Genomic DNA, 14999 nt, shown 5'->3' with positions numbered 1-14999 from the left:
CTTTTATCGGACTCAGCAGGGCCTTTTGTGCATCCTTCCTGAACCTGAGCAAAAGGAAGCTTTATGGATTGAATGCCGAGCAAAAGATAAAGTAAGCTGTTGGCTTGAAGCCCATCAAGCGGGTCCTTCGGAGATAATTTGCTTGGCCTCCTTACTCAAAGCCTAGCCATCAGAGAAATGAGAAAAAGCCCGTAACCCTACCATGATATTTTTTATGTGAGCCACAACAGGGGCGAGTTGCCAGAGGCCTTCATTGCTGCATTGCAAAGCGTGACGGGGAGCAATGAGGATAAAGCAGGCAAATCAAACATCAAGAAGGAGTCCAGATTTTCCTCCTCCTGTGTCTGAGTTTCAGATGGATGGCTTGACCTCAAGAGAACATCCTTTTAATTTTGGCTATCGGTCCATCAAAAATCAATCAAAATCCCAGTAGATGCTTCTACTGCATTTGGATCAAGAACCGAATAAATTCAAGGCATTTGTAAATCAAGTAAGAAGCCTCATTCTAAATTTTGCATTGGCACAATGAGTTAAACCTTTGTGCTGTTGAACTGCTGATCTGAAGGTCGGCAGTTCGAATCCGTAAGGCAGGGTGAGTTCCTGCTGTTAACCCTAGCTCCTGCCAACCTAGCAGTTCACAAAAATGCAAACTTGAGTAGATAAATAGATAGATACTGCTTCAGCAGAAAAAGGCAAAGAGATGTTCCAAGCAGTCTTGCTGGCCACATGAACAGGGGGTGACAACCAGGTTCCTCAGCTTGAAAATGGAGAAAGAGCACCTCCCCCAGAGCCAGAGATTAGCACCGTCGGAAATGAAAGGAGAAGTCTTTGCCTTGTCTGTGTTTGTGTGTCTCATTGTATGTGATTGTAAGGCATTGAATGTTTGCCTAGGTCTGCTCTAAAAGCTGTAATCCTCTCTGATTCCCCTAGGGGAGAAGGATGGAATATAAATAAAGTGTATTATTAGGAAAAATGAAATGCAAAGATGTAGAATGGGGGACAATGCCTGGCTTGAGAGCATTACGTGTGAAAAAGATCTTGGAGTCCTTGTGGACAACAAGTTAAACATGAACCAACAATGTGATGTGGCGGCAAAAAAAGCTAATGGGATTTTGGCCTGCATCAATAGGAGCATAGTGTCTAGATCTAGGGAAGTCATGCTACCCCTCTATTCTGCCTTGGTTAGACCACACCTGGAATATTGTGTCCAATTCTGGGAACCATAATTGAAGAGAGATGTTGACAAGCTGGAATGTGTCCAGAGGAGGGCGACTAAAATGATCAAGGGTCTGGAGAACAAGCCCTATGAGGAGCAGCTTAAGGAGCTGGGCATATTTAGCCTGAAGAAGAGAAGGCTGAGAGGAGATATGATAACCATGTATACATATGTGAGAGGAAGTCACAGGGAGGAGGGAGCAAGCTTGTTTTCTGCTTCCCTGGAGACGAGGGCGCAATGGAACAATGGCTTCAAACTACAAGAGAGGAGATTCCACCTGAACATGAGGAAGAACTTCCTGACTCTGAGAGCCATTCAGCAGTGGAACTCTCTGCCCCAGAGTGTGGTGGAGGCTCCTTCTCTGGAGCTTTTTAAACAGAGGCTAGATGGCCATCTGTCAGGGGTGCTTTGAATGCAATATTCCTGCTTCTTGGCAGGGGGTTGGACTGGATGGCCCATGAGGTGTATTCCAACTCTATTATTATTATTATTATTATTATTATTATTATTATTATTATACACAGAATCATCAACAAAAGCATATGGTACATGAAGAGCCTGGATGCTCATTCAATGCCTAGAATGAAAAGCGGAAGTAGATGCACCATCTCATGGCTGTTGAACACTTTAGCAGCTAGAATCTCTTTGACTCACTCATTGACTTGGCTGTTAGGAGTGAATCGGTTACTTACTGTCCTCGGGATGTGTGAACAAGGAGTGTGATGAGAGTGGAGGTGGCCGGGCAAACGCAGTTGAGCGCCAACATGGCGTACTTGCACTCCTCTTCGCAGACCACATGATCTGAAAGGGAAAAGAGGCCGGTTATGACTTTCAACGCAGCGCGGAGAATTGTCAGGTGACCCACATCAACAACAAACATATACTTCATTCAGTACAGTCAATAATAATAATAATAATAATAATAATAATAATAATAATGCTTTGTTTATAACCCACCCTATCTCCCCAAGGGAACTCAAGGCAGCTTCCAGCATAGTTTTTGTGTGTGTCAGGAGTGGCTTAAGAAACTGGCATGAGAGATATTATTATTATTGGGATCCCCAAAGCAGAAATGTTACTTTTTTGGACTCCAACTCCCAGTATACATAGACAGCCTGGCTGAGAGATTTAGGAATTGCAGTCCCCGTTGGTAACAGCCTTGCTTTGCACAGTTGCAAGGCTCCTTTCAGGCTGAGTGTTGCTCCCAGAAGATGACGGATGTTGTCACTTCCCTGCCTTATATAAGTTGAGCGATTAGCCGCTTCTTTTGAATTGGATTTTCTTTTGCCATTTTGGCAGATGCAGCCCAGCAAGGGGCCCATCCAACAAGCTGTGTCCCCGCCGGGAAGCCCAGAGATAGATCCTTATAACTTCTCAAGCAGCCTGTCGAAGGCGATTAGACACAGGGGAGAAAAATGCATCATGTTTTTGTCCCCTGTCGTCCATGTTTTCAGCTGATAGGAAGATATTTAAAAAAAATAAAAGGAAAAGGAATAAAAAACACCTACACAGGGAAACAAAGTGAAATGGGATGCAATAAACACAGACACTGTTGGGTTGTGGGAGAAACGGGAGCTGGCAAAGCCATTGCAATCCAATATGGGTCACCAAGGAAGAGGGAAACAAAAGGGAGCAGTGCTCAGCGTTTTAGATTAATACCAGATTCAGAACTATCTTTAGCCATAAGGCTCAATGGCTTATCTATCTATCTATCTATCTATCTATCTATCTATCTACGGTGGTCCATGCCTTGGTTACATCTCAGATTATCTAGATCCATCCCAGTCTGGCTTCATGATTGGCTACGGGACTGAGACATCATTGGTCGCCTTGGTGGATGATCTACATAGAGAGTTAGATAGGAGGAGTGTGTCCTTTCTGGTTCTTGTAGACCTCTCAGTGGGGTCCTGCAGGGTTCAGTTCTGTCCCACATGTTTAACATCTGCAGAAATCATTGGGAGAGATCATCCTGATTTTTGGAGTTCGGTGCCATCTGTCCACTGATGATACCCAACTCTATTACTCATTTCTATCTGATGCCAAGGATGCTGTCCCAACCTCAACCGGTGCCTGTCAGCTGTCATGGACTGGGAGGAAAAAATGGATTTGAATGCACACAAGACTTAGATACTACTGATCAGTTGTAGGGATATTCAGGGTATTGTGCTGGATGGGGTCACACTCCCCCTGAAGGCACAGATTCACCGCCTGGGGGTCCTCCAGCACTCAGCGTTGACCCTAAAGGCCCTTGGTTAAAGCTTGTATGCCAACAGTGCCCATACCTTGAAAAGCCGGTTCTGGCCATGGTAATGCATGCTTTAACCACATCCAGACTAGACAGCTGTAACGTGCTTTACATGGGGCTGCCTCCAGAAGAGTGTTCAGAAACTGCAACTGGTACAAAGGTCAGCAGCTAGACTGCTTACAGGAGTGGGATACAAGGATAGAACTATTCCACTCCTAAAACAGCTATACTGGCTTCCAGTTTGTTTCCAGGGGCAATTCAAGGTGCTGGCTTTACCCTATAAAGTTCAAAATGGTTCAGGCCCAGCCTACCTGAGGGACTGCATTGCTTCCTATCAGCCCACACGAGCCATGAGATCATCAGGAGAGGCCCTCCTCTGGGTCCTACCACTGTCACAAGTATGGTTAGTGGAAATAAGAGAGAAGGCCTTTACGGTGGTGGCCCTGTGGCTCTGGAACTCCCTGGAGTCCCACTACAATATAGGATGCAATTCGGCAATTTTCTCCTCCTCCATCTTGGCAAGCAACCTAAGAGACAAGCTGGGGAGGATAAACGAAACTCAACACACTTACCAGCAAACTTGACATGGAACTTGTTCTCAGGCTTCAAGATCTGAACATATAGAGGGCAATTTGGAGCAAAGTCTTTCACTGCCCAAGCCCTGAGGATGGTTTGATGATCCTATAGAAAAAAAGAGGAAAATGACTACCAGAAATCTGTTTGTAGGAACAACACCAAGCTTGTTCTCAGTTTCTTTGGTGTGTCTGAGTACATCTTCCATCATCCACAGCCAGCCTTAAAAGAATGGGTGCTGTAGTCTAGCAGATCTTGAAGCCAGCCAGGCTGACAATGGTTTAGAGATACATAAAAAATAATATTATATGGTCAGTGTAGACTCATATAATGCAGTCCAATGCCGTTAAACTGCAGCATATGAGTCTACACCAGGCATGGGCAAACTTTGGCCCTCCAGGTGTTTTGGACTTCAACCAGTAGGCTGTTAGGAATTGTGGGAGTTGAAGTCCAAAACACCTGGAGGGCCAAAGTTTGCTCATGCCTGATCCACACTGACCATATAGTACTGTTCCAAACTGCATTATGTGGCAGTACAGATGAGGCCAGAGCATCTTGAAACACACATAGTTTTTTTTTTTGCAGTCTTTTTGTATTTTTTTAATGAAGAGGAAATGAGAAGGTACAAACCAATCCAAAGGGACATGAATCAGTACATGTTCCTTATGATGTTTTGAAAAATACTCTTTTAAAAAAAAGGATGGAGGAGTACTTATTCATCACTTCCGTTCTTGGAAAAGTTATCATTTGGACTATCGTTTCCCAAACAACATCACGACTGTATTTTTACCAGACTGAAAATGAGAGCCATGGGTGAAATTTGGGAGAGGATAATATCTCAAGTACCCTTCAATGCAAAACAGAGGGACTTTGAATGGTTTTGAGGGTTTTCTTGGTAACGTGTTTGGACCGTGGCCTTCATGGTCTCTGGAGTCCTGATCCAAACCACTAGCCTGGCTCAAGGTGGCTTACAAAAAGGCTGGAACAAGATAAAACTAAACAAAATACAATGAGGATACAAATACAGTATCACCAGAAAGGGATTAGCTATTTTGAATGAAGAAGAGTGATAGATTTGAAACAACACTACTATTTTGGACTTACAGCGGCTGTGCGGTCCACTTCGTTGCGGCTGCTGAGAATGAAACATGCTTCCCCATTGTCCATCCTGAAATGAGAAAGGTTGCCATCAGGGAAATTATCAGAGCATGCTAATGGTCTCGTAAAATGACAGTTCCTAGAATTCCACAACATTGAACCCTGGCAGTTAAAGTGGTGCCAAACCTCATTAATTCTATAGTGTAAAAAAGGCAAAGGTTTTCCCCTGACATTAAGTCCAGTTGTGTCCGACTCTGGGGTGTGGTGCTCATCTTCATTTCTAAGCTGAAGAGCCGGCATTGTCCATAGACACCTCCAAGGTCATGTGGTTGGCATGACTGCATGGAGCACCGTTACCTTCCCACCGGAGCGGTACCTATTGATCTACTCACATTTGCATGTTTTCGAACTGCTCGGTTGGCAGAAGCTAGGGCTGACAACGGAAGCTCACGCCACTCTCCGGATTTGAACCTGCAACCTTTTGGTCAACAAGCTTAGCAGCTCAGCAGTTAAACCTACTGCGGACCCGGGAGCTCCTAGTTCTATATTATAATTCTATAGTGTAGGTGCACCTTATATCGTTTTTCTCTCCTGGTTGAACTTGAGTTGTTAGAGAAAGATTTTAGCTTTGGTTATGTACTCCAAAGCACACAGTGATATGCTAAGAGGTCCCAATTGAGCCGCTCCTTGCCTCCCTGTTCTGCTGAACCTGCTTCCATGTATTTTCCAACTCACTTTGCCCTCAGGAGATCCTGATCCTTCAAGGCAGATCCTTGGAGATAAATCACTCGCTGAGACCACAGAGGGATCTGTAGCACCCGCCGCACTTGAATATCCATCTCCGTCGGGCAGAGGATTACCACATAGTAATCCTGAAAGAGAAAGACAAAAATGGAACTATGAAGTAGAAATATATTAAAATAATAGGAGGTATGTTAGGGTCTTTGGTATCCACTGGTTCCAGGACTCCTATGGATACCAAAATTCATTTATTTTATTTATTGATTTACTTTATTTCTACCCCGCTCCATCTCATCCTGAAGGGACTCGGAGCAGGTTCCAATTTTGGCAAGCATTCAATGCCGCAAATGTATAAAGATGAAACAAAACACATACAATTAACCATAAAAATCAGTTAAACATATAAATGCAAGTTAAAACACATTAAAACATGTAAAACATATAAACGTAGCACCAATCCCAAAATTATCATCCAGATTACTTCTTACATCAGTCTGTAAGAGTCTATTGTACTTCGGTTTCTAATTTCTATTCGCCAAACGCTTGTTTACACAGCCAGGAGTTTACATTTTTCTGAAATACCAGGAGGGAGGAGGGCAAGCTGATATCACTGGGGAGAGAGTTCCACAGCTGAGGGGCCACCACAGAGAAGGCCCTTTCTCTTGTTCCCACCAATCATGTCTGTGAAGGGGATGGGACTGAGAGATGGGCCTCCCCTGTAGATCTTAATGCTTTGCCTGGTTCATAGGGGGAGATACTGTCAAATAGGTAAGCTGGGCTGGAGCTATTTAGGACTTTATAGGCTAAAGCCAGCACTTTGAATTGTTGCTGAGAGGTCCAAGAGGACCAACAGGGACACACTCATCCTATCAAGTTCTCTGCATAGATCATTTGCTAAAGAGACTAAGGCTGTCTCGGTTCCATGACCCCGTCTAAAGCCAGACTTTGACAGATCTAGATACTCAGTTTATTCCAAGAAGACCAGAAGTTGTGAGGCCACCACACCTTCCAAGACTTTGCTCAAAAAGGGGAGATTAGAAACAGGCCAAAAGTTGAGTGGGATCCTGTGATGGTTTTTTCAACAGCAGTTTGATCACGGCCTCTTTTAGGCCCACTGGAATCTTGCCTTCCTGCAAGGAGGCATTAACCACCACCTTCACCCACTCCACCAAACCCCCTCTGGCTTGCTTTATCAGCATGGATAAGCAGAGATCCAGGATGCACATGGTTGCCCTCGTTTCTCCAAGTGTCTTGTCCACAACCTCGGGTTGCACCATTGATGCTCATGCCCAATTATATACAATGATGTAGTAGAATGGTGTCTCACTTATAATGGCAAAATCAAAGTTTGCTTTTTAGTATATCTTTTGGCAATATTTTTCAGCTATGGATGACTGCATCAGTGGATGCAGAATCTATGGATATGGAAGGCCAACAATTCAAGTGGGACAGGAGTGTCCCACTCCCCACTTTAAAACAAGTTTAAAATTAAACACACAACTGACTTTGGAGCATTCCAGAATTCTTTATCAGACAAAACAGTAAAAACAAAACTAGCAAAGGTAGGAAAGAAGCAAAGAAATCTCAAAAAAAATGCTAGGCATGTTTAGCTTTCTACTAACATTAGAGGCTGAGGACAGCTTGTTTTGGATTTACGAACTTGTTTTCTGGCCTTTGTAATTTTCTAGTTCCTAACTGGATAAATAAATTTGGAGATGTCTGAAGCTTGCACACTTTTGTGACTTTACAATAGCTCCTACAAGGATTTGAAGCTGAAAAGTGGATACAAGTAGAAGTTGGTTAGCTTTCACCTGCAGTCTAGGATGAGCGTAAAATTCATTGAGGAAATCCATGAGGAGGTCGATCTTGAGGGAACTGACACAAAGGACGACATGCTTCTCTGTCTGCGCGCGATGGCGGCTGTAATTCCCCCCGGACTTCTGACGCTCCATCCACAGATACACCAGTTCTTCAAACTGCATGACAAGAGAGTAAGATTACTCAGCTTTGAAAGTTACTTTTGGCTAACTCTTTTCAGAATCCACCAGCCGAGATAGGTACGCTATCGTTATGGCAACGTTGTCTCCTTCCAGAGACACAGAGTAAACACCACTTAAAGTCCAACTAAGAGGCCATGAGATCATTCCGAACATACCTGGGCTTCAAGGACTTCACATGGATTCTCTCAGAATGTCTAATTAGTCTATTTTTCACTCCCTCCATTCTCAGACCTAATCTGGCTTGTCAGGAAAACTCCCCATCGGCTGAAGGTAATTTCACAAGGGAACCAAAATCTTCTCTTTCTGTTGCCTGGGAATTAGCACCGGAATCCCAAACAACAAGTTCCTCAGCCTGCAGTTTTCTCTGATCACTAGCAGACTCTTCACTTTGAAACCTATCTGTTTTCTGCAGTATTTGTTCCCTATTTCCCTCAAATATGGCATATGTTTGACTCAGCTTGCATAAAATGTATGAAAGCTATGGAACCCAGCAAGTCTTAAAGTTGTGTAGAGAAGCTTTAATCCCAGGCCCTTTCCACACAGCTGTCTAAAATCCACTTTGAACTGGAATATATGGCAGTGTGGACTCAGATAACCCAGTTCAAAGCAGATATTATGAGGTTTTTTTGCCTTGATCTTCTGGGTTATATGGCAGTGTGGAAGGGCCCTCAGTTTCATTAAGAGTTAAACGTCTTTTTAGAATCAGTCTGATGAGGCAATGTCTCATCTTTAGTCGGAGGCAGCAAAATATTTTGGTCTTTTGCTCTCTCTTCTTTAGAAATCGGCCACCGAAGAGCTCCAGGCAGGAGATCCAGTACTGTAAACAAAAAGCCCAATGGGATATAAAAAACATAAATCAGTGGGTTCATTTTTTTTTCTTCCAGTCTCAAGGCATCAACCAGCCACAGCTCAATGGTTCAGTGACAGTTTACATAGCTAGGAGAAAAATATTGGCAGTCCCCAAGCATCCCAGCAGGAACATTTGCTTGTCAGCTTTGAAAGGTCAGCTCTCATTCATCCAGCTGGGCAGCGAAGGGCACCGTTCTTTGGTGGGAGCCCATCATCTCAGGAACAGCCTCCAATATTAAGCTGACTTATCAAGGCTTTTCAGTTCTGGGCTCTCAGTTGTATCATTGGCAATTGAACAAAAAATGCTAAATGAAAGCTGAACATTGAGCCCCATGGGATGGCTTCTTTTGAAAAGAACTGTGTGAGATTTTAGCAGCTCAAGTTAATAGTCCTGTAGAAAGTTATCTGTTGACAGACTCATAATGGGATTTCTTTCTGGTAAAACTTGAAAAGTGAGGGCAGATCATGAAGGGTCCCTATAGCTAGACCCTCAAGGAGTGCCCAAAAACACAGGTGGATAGGTTGATTCCCAAAACTATTCCAGGAATGGTCATGCTTCATCAAGTACAAGTCTTTTGTAAAACCCTATGGGTCTTAAAGATGAATTTGAACCAAATTATGCCTGTATAATGATGAAGATAACTCGCAAGAATAGCATTGCTAGGAGGAATTATGTCTCGCCTCAGTGGAAACAAGGAAGTAGATGGTATCATTGACATTACAGGATGATTGAGGCTTTGAGAAGCACTTTTCAATTCAGCTGTGGTCCTTGGGATGCTGATCTGTTGGTGCTTCTACATCATATAATTAATTCAGTTTGATGTGACTTGAACTGCCATGGCTAAATGCTGTAGAATCATAGGTTTTATACTTTGGTGAGTCACCAGAACTCTTTGGCAAAGAAGGCAAGAGACTTTGTAAAACTCCCATGATTCCATATTATTGAGTCATGGCAATTTTTTTTTGTCGTGTCAGGAGCGATTTGAGAAACTGCAAATTGCTTCTGGTGTGAGAGGATTGGCCGTCTGCAAGGATGTTGCCCAGGGGATGCCTGGATGGTTTGATGTTTTTATCATCCTTGTGGGAGGCTTCTCTCATGTCCCCCTATGAGGAGCTGGAGCTGATAGAGGGAGCTCATCCGCCTCTCCCCGGATTTGAACCTGTGACCTGTTGGTCTTCAGTCCTGCTGGCACAGGGGTTTAACCCACTGTGCCACCGGGGGCTTCGTCATGGTAATTAAAGTGGTGTCAAACTATATTACTTCTACAGTGTAGATGTACCCAATCAGGAGATGCAGAGGAGCAGGATGGATTCTGTCCTTTCACTGTTTTAATACTATAATTATATCTTATTAGCTTGGTGACCTGGCATTGCCCGGGTTATTTGAAAAAGTCATTTTTCAAATCTGTACAAAATGCATAAGTTGTGGGTGAACTACAACTCACATCACCCCAGGTTAACTCTGATGAACTCCATTGGTGGAGTTCAGTGTGCTCTCTGGCTGTAGGGTAAACTACAACTCCCACTATAATGAGTCAGTCCCCTGAGTAGTGGGAGCTATAGCCGTTGGCAGAGGCAGGAGCTTGTCTGTATAAGTGGACACCACAGCCATGCCACACACATATACATATTTCTACTTATATTATACGTATAGATTTCTGGTTCATTCAGTACCTCCATAACCATATAAAACGTATTCCGTACCTGGAGGGGTAATACAACCAAGGCAACGCAGATCATGATCACAACCAACAGCTGGGAGGGCCATATTTTGGGGGTGACGTCACCATAGCCGACGGTCGAGAAAGTGACAATGCAGAAATAAAAGGACTTGAAGAGTGTGAGGTTTTCACCGGCTCTTTCTAAGTGCTGGATGCCGCAGGTTCTGGAGGTACAAGTCAGAGGTACAGTTACTCACCATGAAAAAGACAAGAAAGTCTTCCCTGCCTTCTGATGCCACAGCATCTCCGCTCTGTCCTGAAGCTGTTTTTTTCTCACCAGGCACAGACCCATTCTCCCAGACAGAATCATGATCTAAAATCCCTTCACTTCCCACACTGGAAAGCCCATCAGTCCTCACAACCTCTGATTGAACAATCCCCTCATCTTCAGACTCTGGCCGAACCGCAACAGATTTTAATTATTTTTATCCATAGTTTTTTCCAACACATGCTTTATGAATTAAACAAGATGAACTTGAACTCTAAATACAACAAAACCAGAATGATATAATCAGCATCACTGAAACCTGGTGGGATGAGTCTGATTATTGGAATGTAACTGAGGAATACAACCTATTTACGAGAAAGAAACCAGACAAGAAAGGGGGATGCATATTAAATGTCAAGCTTCTGTGACAAGATCCATTATTTAAATCTTAGAAGCCAAGTTGACAGTAGTTAGGTAGAAATTAATGGGGAAAGAAACAACAGGGATATCATTATGGGGGTCTACTCCAAACCAGATGGAGGACTTGGATGAGGCGTTCTTGAAACAGATGAGCACACATTCAGAAAGAAGAGACACAGTAGTAAAGGGGGATTCCAACTGGAGGATGTTTTGCTTACTTCTAATTTAAGTCAGACTCCCAAATAATTTAAAGCACTCACACAGAGGCAGAGATTGATTTTTTTATCATTTCCATTTAGAATGTATAACAAAGCTATCAAGAAATGCGCCATTGCTTTAGGGTTTTTTTCCACAGTGTGAGTTCTTTGAACCCAACCAAACAATAGCACTAGCAGGTTCAGCTGCAAACATGTGGAGATATTGAGAGTCTGCTTGAATGGCTCTTGGATAAGTCCAGGTCTTTTTCAATGGGTAAGTAGACTCTCATGAAGGCCACTGCAGAAAGCATTCATAGGACTCAAGAGTGTCGGCAATGAAGGCAGGCGGTGATTCATTCCCACTTTCCGTCGTTGGTGGCAACTAAAGTCAATGCCACCAGAAAATATCGGAATCTATTTCTATAAGACTTGGACTCAAGGCCAAGGACACAGAGCATGCGGAAAAGGACTGGAGGCTAATGTAAGAGGACAAGGGAAGGTAGGGTGGTTGATTGCCCATGGATTGGCAGGAGGAGAGAAGAATATAATGCCACAGGGAGGACTGCTTTTTTTGTACTCCAACCAACAGGTGGTACCAGCACTTAAAAAGCACAAAAATTACAATAGCTGTCAGATCCTAGACTGGCTACTTAGTTTTCCATACTTAACTAAGAATCATCTCCCAGCAATTCCGATCCCCACAATTCTGGTTTATCGGACAACAGACTATTGTTGATCGGGATTCAACAGACTAATCTTTGCACCTCAATTCTGTGTGGTGCAGGAAGAAATTGCAACAGGGATCCTGCTTCTGATTGTTATGCTAGACAATGCCGGAAGGAAGGGGACAGGAACATTGTGATTACAAAGTGAGTGTGAACATGGATCAGTTATATATGCTTAATTCCAGGTGTGGTTTCTGTCGTGTGCCTTCAAGTCCTTCCCAATGTATTGTGACCTTAATGCAAACCTATTGCAGATCATTTTATTTCAGAATGGTATTCCTTGACTCTCAGAAAAATTGAAGCCATTGGCCTGTCTTTGGAAGTACCCTCAATGCTTACAAATGTGGAAACCTGCACGTCAGTCAAAGCAGACTTTTTGATGTTGACTTTCATAATCTGACTCTTGAAAGAAAGACAACTTGTTCCCCTACCAAAGCGTTTCTCAACCTGGGGCTCGGGACCCCTGAGTAGGTCACGTGCTGATTTCAGAGGGGTCACCAAAGACCATAAGAAAACATTTAATTCTGATGGTCTTAGGAACCCCTTTGGCAGAGAAGGCCGAAGATCTCTCCACCTGTCCTTCCCTTCCTTTTTGGAAACAGACAGCGAATCCTCCTACCAAAAGCCCTCCTCCTGCTGTGATTGGCTGGCCTCTCAACTGGCCTCTCAACCAAGGGGAGGGCTGTTTCTGAGTCTCCAAGAGGGGAGGGGAGAGCAGATGTGCTTGGTGCATGGCCCCGTGGCGCATATGAGTGGGCGAGGGAGAGCGTGCAAGGCTGGAGCAAGAATAATGCCAGCAAGTCTCTTCAAGGCATGGGGGTTATGTGTGGGAAGTTTGGCTCAATTCTATCGTTGGAGGGGTTCAGAATGCTCTTTGATTGTAAGCGAACTATAAATCCCATCAACTACAATTCCCAAATGTCAAGGTCTATTTCCCTCAAACTCCACCCGTCTACAAATTTGGGTATATCGGGTATTTGTGCCAAATTTGGTCCAGTGAATGAAAATACATCCTGCATATCAGATATTTACATGAAAATTCATAACAGTAGCAAAATAACAGTAGCAATGAAAATAATGTTATGGTTGGGGGTCACCACAACATGAGGAACTGTATTATGTGGTTGTGGCATTAGGAAGGTTAAGAAACACTACTTTAGAGGAACTGGCCAAACCCTCTCTGACTATTCCTTGCTAAGAAACCCCCATGAAATGTATGGGTTTGCCATAAACTGGATTTGCTTCCTCCTCCTTTGCTTAGAACATCTTTTGATGTCTGTGCTTATTTTGAATGTAGCACAAGATGTATTAGCGAGAGGCTAATGAGATACATTTGGATGCTGAGAGTTTCTAATTAGCAGAAAATTTACACAGTTCATTTGGCAAATGGGAAACTTCAGCAGCAAGAGTTGGAGCCTCCAAATAAATCGAGCCAGAAGGCAAATTCTGACCAGTCTGTCAGCTCTCCTCTGTGACCCAGACTATTCTTATATAAAGTCTTTTTTATCAGTAGCATTAGATAGGGGGAAACCTATCCACACCCTCGTATGCTTATTTTTTAATGACTATGGAAACCACCTCATTAGGGAGACTTACTTATTTTTTTAAAGCAATTCATTCACCTGGAAATTAGATTGCAATGAAAAAAATGTTCTGAAAAGCTTTAAAAAATCCAGTCTAAAACATTTTGGTGAAAGAAAGGAAGCCAAGGGATAGATGCAGAGAAAGGTTTGGTTCAGATCCATCATTGTTTGGGTTCACAGTGCGCTCTAGATGTAGGTGAACTACAACTCCTGTAAATCTCTCCAAAAGACCTCTAGAATATTTTGTTGATCATGAAGTTCTGTGTGCCAAGTTAGTTCCAGGTCCATCGTTGGTGGACTTCAGAGTGCTCTTAGACTGCAGGTGTACTATGCATCCCAGGACCTACAACTCCTATAAATCATGGTGAATTCTCACCAAACCTCTCTAGTATGTTCAGTTGCTGATCATTTCCTCTATTTGCTGTGTGCCATAGAAATGAATAGGAAAGGGTTATGAGAGAGGCAATGGGCGGGGCCATGCAAATTCCACACCAATGGAGAGAGTAAGAAACACTGGGATGTCTGTGGAAACACATAAAATCTAGGATGTTATGGTGCCCATATGAAAGCCTTCACTTGGTTGTTGGGCAGTATAGTGTTTGTGGAGGACATTGGCAGGGCTGTTTATATGTTCATGGAGCTCGCTATAACCTGCAATGTCATTGGAGAGAGGGCCATTGGTGTCTCCTGAGTAGTGGGAGCTAAAGCTATTTGTGGAAGTGGGAACTTGTTTGTGCAAGTGGACACCTCAGCCACACACATGCATACATATTTTTACTTTTATTATGTGTGTAGATATTAATATATTGTTTATTTATTTATTTATATTTATTTACTGTATTTGTATACCGCCTTTCTCAGCCAATCGGTGACTTATTGAACACACAACGTTTCATAACAAACATACATAACCTCCCAGATTCAACAACTCCCTGGAACGGAAACCACCCACTGACCCTATAATAAGCTATGCAATGTCTACAGACCCCCCCCCCCACCTTAAAATATAAAGATCAACCGAGCAAGAGCTTACCCAGTGAAAAGGAGACAAAGTAAAGTACAGATCAAGATGAGCACCTGGTTGAACATAGCAGACTGTGTTCTTTGTATCGCTCGGTGTAGGTCATTCTGGAGAGGAAGGAGATAAAAATGTATGCAGTTCATAATGTAGATGTCCAAAAAAAGTTGTCAAAAGATTGTAAATAGGGGTGGAAATGTTGGACTTTGAGCAACACAACACCGGTGAGTTTTTATATCACAGTCTACATTTGGTAACTTGATGAATCTATAGATATGGGATACAAATGCAATGAATTTGCGTTTACAAGGGTGCCTTGGGATGTTTTCATGTGTATGTGTGCCCACCAATAATGACCATCGTATTTTGAAGCCTAGAAAAAGAAAATAAATGATGTGTAGACTA

General features: G+C 43.1%; 1 protein-coding gene across 7 annotated transcripts in view; it reads right to left on the bottom strand.

Moving 5' to 3' along the window:
• Window positions 1-14999, bottom strand: part of KCNT1 (potassium sodium-activated channel subfamily T member 1) — a 132977-nt gene that overhangs the window by 24766 nt on the left and 93212 nt on the right. For all 7 annotated transcript variants that reach the window (XM_060757354.2, XM_060757350.2, XM_060757348.2 and 4 more), the window contains 7 exons: window positions 14610-14704; window positions 10427-10607; window positions 7685-7849; window positions 5868-6004; window positions 5139-5202; window positions 4034-4142; window positions 1909-2017 (listed from right to left, as the gene is read on the bottom strand). In XM_060757354.2, coding sequence (XP_060613337.2) covers window positions 1909-2017; window positions 4034-4142; window positions 5139-5202; window positions 5868-6004; window positions 7685-7849; window positions 10427-10607; window positions 14610-14704 — 860 coding nt within the window. The remainder of the gene's footprint in view (window positions 1-1908; window positions 2018-4033; window positions 4143-5138; window positions 5203-5867; window positions 6005-7684; window positions 7850-10426; window positions 10608-14609; window positions 14705-14999) is intronic.

Source organism: Anolis sagrei, chromosome 11 (assembly GCF_037176765.1).
Source record: "Anolis sagrei isolate rAnoSag1 chromosome 11, rAnoSag1.mat, whole genome shotgun sequence".
Taxonomy (NCBI): Eukaryota; Metazoa; Chordata; class Lepidosauria; order Squamata; family Dactyloidae; genus Anolis; species Anolis sagrei.
The sequence above is the reverse complement of the archived record's forward strand: the minus strand, read 5'-3'. Positions and strand labels throughout refer to the sequence as shown.